General features: G+C 40.9%; 1 protein-coding gene across 3 annotated transcripts; it reads right to left on the bottom strand.

Annotated features, from left to right (window-relative positions):
- Positions 1 to 691: 691 nt before the first annotated feature.
- Positions 692 to 5,351, bottom strand: LOC105554306 (chromosome unknown open reading frame, human C1orf162). Of its 3 annotated transcripts, none has more exons than XM_012000709.1 (6): positions 5,192 to 5,351; positions 3,141 to 3,188; positions 2,326 to 2,395; positions 1,765 to 1,859; positions 1,430 to 1,554; positions 692 to 1,221 (listed from the first exon to the last, which is right to left on the bottom strand). In XM_012000709.1, the coding sequence occupies exons 2-6, from the start codon at positions 3,175 to 3,177 to the stop codon at positions 1,081 to 1,083; spliced, it is 468 nt and encodes a 155-aa protein (XP_011856099.1). In that variant the 5' UTR covers positions 3,178 to 3,188; positions 5,192 to 5,351; the 3' UTR covers positions 692 to 1,080. The 3 variants fall into 3 exon arrangements, with proteins under 3 accessions (XP_011856099.1, XP_011856100.1, XP_011856101.1); XM_012000710.1 differs by having other exon boundaries at positions 1,430 to 1,479; XM_012000711.1 differs by lacking the exon at positions 1,765 to 1,859.
- Between the last annotated feature and the right edge of the window lie 1,228 nt (positions 5,352 to 6,579).

Here is a 6,579-nt window from a genome sequence, read left to right as displayed (position 1 = left end):
TTAATAAAACAGGTACTTTTAGTTAGCTGCAAGGGCTAGCCTTCCCATATAACTTTTATTATTTATTTTTATACATTTTTCTGGATTTGCTGTCTTGTTTATGGTTTACGTAGGAAATTCAGAGTAAGCCTGCCCATTGAAAAATAATCTTATTGATATTTTGTTGTTGTTCACCTTTGGGATTCACCTGATGATATTTTTAATGGGATTTTTATATGTGATTATTCATTGGGTTTTTGGGGGAATTAATGTTCAGATTAATCTCTATCTTTGGTTCTCATATAATATTGTTATGCATATCTCTTATGCTATAGGATGGAGGTAGAAATCTCTATTTGCATAGTGCTTTATACAGTAGGGACCTTGTGTTTGTGCAGAGCTCTGGGATGTATAGAATGCTTATGTATAAGATATTTCATTTAATCCTCATACTAAACATTAGTGGTAAGTGTTATCTCTGTTTTCAAGATGAAAGACTTGAGCCTTGAAAAGTTTAACAAGTTTGCCTAAATGAATGCCACTAGTTGGTGGCATAGTTTGGTACCTGCACCCCAGTCAAATCTGAGCTTGTTTCCAAGTGCCATCACTTTTGGTGGTGTTTTTGGCTGTGAATGAGCTCTGCACTTTTAGTCTTGACCTCTGGAGAAGGTGGCAGGAACAGACAAATAAATAATAAAGACAGAGGCAGCACTGTGGGGGGTTTGACTTTATTTGAAATTCTTGGTAGACTGTTCATTTGGTTGACTCCTCCCAAGTTGATTCATGATGCTGGGTGAATATTCTGTGCACTGACCTCCGTACCACACACTTTGGAAGGGTCCAAGGAAGGCAGTCTATGCCCCCAAGGGGCTCACAGGCTGTCAGTTCAAGTGGGAGGGCCTTCAATCTTTGCTCTGGCCAGGAAAAGACTGACCATTGGTCTCCAAAGCTTCTGGATAGCATTGCCAGATCACACCTAAACAACTCTGACTGCAGTTTCACACAGGTGGTGATCCAAAATTTGTAAAAAAGGGAAAGTGATGTGTGAAGATGGGGCCGAGATGAGAGGAAATGGATTCAAGCCTCGTTGGAAAAGCCAGGTTAGTTTGTCACTTTAATTTGAGCATAGACAATGGGGTCAAAGTCTGCAGAACGGTTCTCAGCCAAGTGATTGCTCTTATCTTCTGAGAGTTTGAAAGTCATGCTGGCATAGGTAAGTGATTCTCCTGGGATGGATGAAAGCTGCAGAGGGAGAAAAAGGAGGAAGGAGTGAGTTCAGTTTGGAGCAAAAAGGTTGTTCTTTAGAAGCAACCTGAGCACTTTGGTCAAAGAATCACTTGCCCAGTGTCTGGAAATCAATCTCACCATTCTAGTAGATAATTCAGAGTATGGAGGGGAATTCCAATGATGGTAGCCCTTCAGTGTCGCCAAAACAGTGTGGTCATCTTACCTTGGCGGGAGGATCTGAGTGAGGATCCGGGACCCGGGGCTTGGAGTGACCTGCCATGGTGCCAGAAAGAAGAGGGACCCATCTCAGCAATGGGCCTGGGGAAATGGGAAACCTCTCCCTCCGATCTTGGGTGAAGGGTGGGGTTTTGGCAGGTGGGTGGGGGCAGGGCAGAAGAAAAATGAAGGGATTTGAGTCTTCAGTCTGCAGACAGGGTGGGCTAAGCAGGTTTTATCACACTGCACCCTCCCCTACCTCCTCCCGTTACTCACTCATAGCTAATTCTAGTATCAATGGCAGACAGAGAAGGGCTGTCCTATCCCTTGGAGACCACTTACATTTTCTGTAGCTCTTTATGATGAGGAAGATAAAGGCTATCAGCAGCAGCGTCAGTAGAACCCCAGCAAAAAAGGCAAGGATTAAATGGTTTTTGCTGTTTTGGCAGAGAAAGGCAGAGGATGAACTGTTGGGCTTTTGAAGGTCTTTCCTAAAGAGTGAAACCTTTCCTGCCTATGGATGGACTCCTGAAATTGTTTTCACACTGACTAATGAATTTTCACCCAGTGGTTTTCAGCTTTTGCTTTTGAGTTTCACATCCATTTGAGGCCTCAGAGAAAGCTGTGGCCTCTTCTTCTCCCCCTCCCTCAACCCACACAATGTTCATAATTCCCCACCCAGCAAATTTTACCTATAAGCTTAGGGGATCCATGGATCTCTTGAAGCTTAGGGGATGCCAAATTAAGAGCCATACTCCTGAGATCACAAACGGACTTTTTTCTTTTACTGTTTCTAGTCCTTTCTCCCCAGTCTCCCTGCCCAAGTCCCTAAGCCAAGGATGTCAACATAACATCAAATCCTATGTGGTACAAGATGAAACAGATGGGAGAATGCTCATTTACTTGTGGTGGTTAGAGAGACACGGTGCAGGGCTAGTTGTTGGGGCTGCTGTGGAGAAAGGGCCTTGTTTTTCTACAAGAAAACATAAAAGGAATTAGTGTATTAGTGTATCTGTCACTTTTCATGATATCCTTCCAGCTTAAATGTCCCCATGTGCCCCATTCTACCCAATCAGCCAGTGGAAATTAAGGATGGACCTGCAACTCTTGCAAAAATGTGAGAATGTTGTTTTTTAGATTCCAAGTACTTTTAAATGAAAATTAGAACTGGAACTTAAAAATCAGCTACATAAATGAAATACAAGCCTAGTGTCCCTTTGATTAAAAAAAAAAATCTCATGTGTTGCCCTCCTCAAAGAGTTTAATAGGAACCCCTGAAGAGATGTGCTCCTTCTGACCTAAGGAAAGTATCTCCCAGCTAGGGAGAAACAACAAATGCTTGCCAAAGTCCTTGGGGAATTTGACCTTAAAACTGCTGTCCTTTTTTGTTTGCTCTTTTTGCAGAGCAGTTATTACCAGTGCATAGCCAAAAACAGCCACAGTGGTTTTCCCAATGCCTACACCACAAATAGGGGAGAATGACCCACCTAGTTTGATATTGAGCAGAGACACTCTACTCAGATTTGGAGGGCCAGGCAGGTCTCTGTGATTTCCCCCTTTTACCTCTCCTGGCATTAGATTCTGTATCCTGGTAAAATTGGATTCTTCCAGCTTCAGAAATGCACTAGCTAGTGCCTTTCCATTACAGCCCTTCAGCACAATTTCTAGTTATTTTAACTCAGAAGTGAAGCAGGTAATTATTCCTGTCATAAACTCACCAGTGTAGGGTTTAGATGTGGAGCTAATTCCTCCCATGTTGTCATCCCCTGAAAATAAAACAAGGTATCTCTTAGAAAGCTTGGAGAGGAGAGCCAGCTGAAGGGCCAGCTCTGAGACTGTGATTGTCATATAAGAGTAGTAACAATGAGAGGCAATTTGTGGGTGTTCTAGTGCCATCAGTGGTCACAGACCACTCATCAGAGGTCAACAACTCTGGTGTTGTTTCTGCAGCTCAGCAGCCAGCCTTCAGATTTGCAGGTCCAGAAATCTGATCTTATCAGGGCACCAAGAATTGACTGATTTCTCCAGAACTGATTCCCACCAACCAACTCACAGGAGACTAATGTATAAACTGAAATAACATAAGGTACATGTTGGTGCAATCAGTGAATTTTGCCTATCAGGGGAATATATAAGAATGCCAACGAAAATAATAATTTTGCTTGATAAGCACTGAACTGAAGTAAGTATGAGAGAAGATGAATGGATGATTTTTATACTGACTGCCAACTGGGTCTGATGTATCAGTCTTACTCTTCCCTGGCATTGCTACATAAACTTTGACAAACTTGCTCTTGGAGACCCTTACTCTAGACCTCATTAGACACTTCTAATCTGCTCACATATTATCTTCTCAAGTCTGCCAATAGTCTTGTTTAGGCTTTATATCAAAATGTATAAAGCATCTAAAGGCAGAAAAGTGAAATCACCCAAACTCCTACTACTCATTAATATTTTTAGTGTCTTTCCTTTTAGTCAGACTTCCATGCATTTTTTAAAAAGCTAGTTGAGATATTTCTTTTTATAAGAGGTTATATCTTCCTTTTATATTTAGCATTTTTGCCATACACATTCTTCTATGTTACTAAACACGTTTTATAACATTTTTAGTGGTGATGGGTCTTTCTGCTCTAGCTATGTACTGTAACTTGCTTAACAAATTCTCTACTTGATAGAATTGTTTCCATTTTTATTTGAATCAATTACAATGAAGCAGATATTTTTGTGCATAAAACATTGTATGCCTCCCTAATTTTTTTTTTTTTTTTTGGGGGGCCAAATTTTTCTTTCTTTTTTGGGCAACTTCTTGGCAAATGTTTTGGCTTTGTTATTTCTTCTATATTTTAAGGTCATTTCTTTAAACAAATGTCATCAATTATTTATTGTTGTATTGTTCAGTTCTCATAAGTTAACTTCCAAGTCCTTGGACCTGTGGGAGGGCTGGGAGGACACCTCATCTCCCTATACCTGTTACAGTAGCAGCAACAGCAACATTACCAAGTACCTTACAATTCACCAAACATTTTTAGATCATGCAATGTCAGATAAGAAAGGGGCCAACGGGAAAATATGGTGAGGAGTCTGAGCCATGAGAATAGGAAGCCCACAGTCTTCAGCAGAATCGGCAGTGGTAATTATTCTGACACATTTTGCTCCTTTTCTAACTTGTACATCAATGGTGCTCTTTGCAGACCATCATAATATATTGACATAATATTCTTTAAATATTGACATAATATTTTTAAAATATTGAAATGTACGTTGGTGCCAAACAGAATATGAGCTTACACTAGGCTTTGCCACTGGAGAGGTGGAAGAAGATAGGATCATAGGTTTCTGTAAAATCCTGAAATTCACTGCAGCAGTTCTGAATTTACAAAAATGTTACCATAGCCGTTGTGAAAACGTTAGGCCACTCCACCCGAACTTTCACATAAATGGACAAAATCATCACACACAGGGAAATAGTTACTCACAAATCCAGGCCAAGAAAAGCAGGAAATACATTTCCCTTTAAGCACAACCTAAACATTTGGCAGAAGCATAAATTAAAAGAGAAGCGGTGCTATATATACTTTTTCACGTTTCATCCAGCATTGGAGAATCTGACTGACTGCTGTAAAATCCATCAACTAAAGAGAACCATTCAAATACAACCCTTCCCGCACCAAATAAAACAAGTGATAGAAGCCACTAACAATTAGACGACACTTTCTTTTGGTAAGTGATTATTTAATCTAGATTAAGAGCATGTGGTAAATGCATTTACCTTTCAAGAAAAAGTCCGGTCATACGACGCAATCGTCTAAGATTGAGCATTTCGCTTGCTTCCGTTACCTCTCCTATGTTTCAGAAATGACGAAATAAAGATTACTGCCCCTGCCACTTCCAGCATCACATTGTATGTCGCAAAGATCCTGTCTAAACTCAAGGGTAGGCTTCCTCTTTGAGGTCAACATTATGATTTTTTCATCTTTCTTTTGTAACTTTTCTTTGTGTCTGACACAGGAATGCCAGAATGTAAGGAGGTAAGACAGGTTTCTTGCTAATTAAATATTTACTAAGTATTTACTTTAACCACTGTGCCAGATTTACTGTGGAGATCGCATCACTATGACATTATTATTGCCATCAAAAACCTTATAATCTCATCTATTCTAACCAGGGAGATGAGGCTGATAACGAAAAACGAAGAGCAAACAGTGTTAAGAGTTAAGTACTAGCTGTGCAGACTTCAAATGTGTTAAGTGTATGAGATCCCTTCAAAGGGAAGGCGAATCATTTCTTTATAAATTTTTCTGTAAAATAATATTAATAAATATACTAATTAAGTAAATGCTATAGGCCATACAGTGGGCTGGTGTTATAGGTTTTTTTTTTTTTTTTCTTTTTTTCTTTTTGAGATGGAATTTCATGCATGTTGCCCAGGCTGGAGTGCAGTGGTGCAACCTCAGCTCACTGCAACCTCCACCTCCTGGGCTCAAGCAATTCTCCTGCCTCAGCCTCCCAAGATTACAGGCATGCGCCACCATGCCCGGCTAATTTTGCATTTTTAGTAGAGATGGGTTTCACCATGTTGGTCAGGCTGGTCTTGAACTCCTGACCTCAGGTGATCTGCCTGCCTCAGTCTCCCAAAGTGCTGGGATAACAGATGTGAGCCACCGTGCCTGACCAGGTTATATGGGTTTAATAACTGACCAGGTTATTATAGGTTTTTGGGAGAGCAAGGCAGAAAAGTTCCTTGCCTCATGGACTCTACCACCTAATTGAGAAGAGAAATGAAAAACAAGGAAATAATAAGTCAATGACACATTGTATTAGGGCCATGAGGGAAAGAAACAGAGTGCTAGCTAGAGAGAATACACTGGGAGGACATCTTTAGAGAAGATGGAGGACTGGGGAAGGCTTCTCTAAGGAGTGGACATTTCCACTTAGAGAACTTGAGGATGAGCAGGAGCTAGCCAGGCACAGAGTCTGAGGAAGAGGTTTTCAGGTAGAGAGAAGAGTAACTCACAACTGGCAGAGCTGGAAAAATCAGGCAAGGATGTGTGCAGGTAAACCTGGAGCACAGATAGGCTTTGGATGGATGGAGGAAGAAAGGGCTGTGGGAGAGGTGTCCTAGGCCCAGGGTTGGTTGCTGAAATTCAAGTGATGTAT

The sequence above is a fragment of the Mandrillus leucophaeus genome, unplaced genomic scaffold (genome assembly GCF_000951045.1).
Source record: "Mandrillus leucophaeus isolate KB7577 unplaced genomic scaffold, Mleu.le_1.0 Scaffold64, whole genome shotgun sequence".
Taxonomy (NCBI): domain Eukaryota; kingdom Metazoa; phylum Chordata; class Mammalia; order Primates; family Cercopithecidae; genus Mandrillus; species Mandrillus leucophaeus.
Note: the sequence above shows the minus strand (reverse complement) of the source record. Positions and strands in the feature narration are given on the sequence as shown.

Coding starts and splice junctions, on each gene's coding strand:
- LOC105554306 (XM_012000709.1), bottom strand. CDS start 3,177: ATGGGAGGAATTAGCTCCACATCTAAACCCTACACTG. Junction 2,396..3,140: donor CACATCTAAACCCTACACTG/GTGAGTTTATGA, acceptor GTTTTCTTGTAG/AAAAACAAGGCCCTTTCTCC. Junction 1,222..1,429: donor ACTCAGATCCTCCCGCCAAG/GTAAGATGACCA, acceptor CTCCCTCTGCAG/CTTTCATCCATCCCAGGAGA.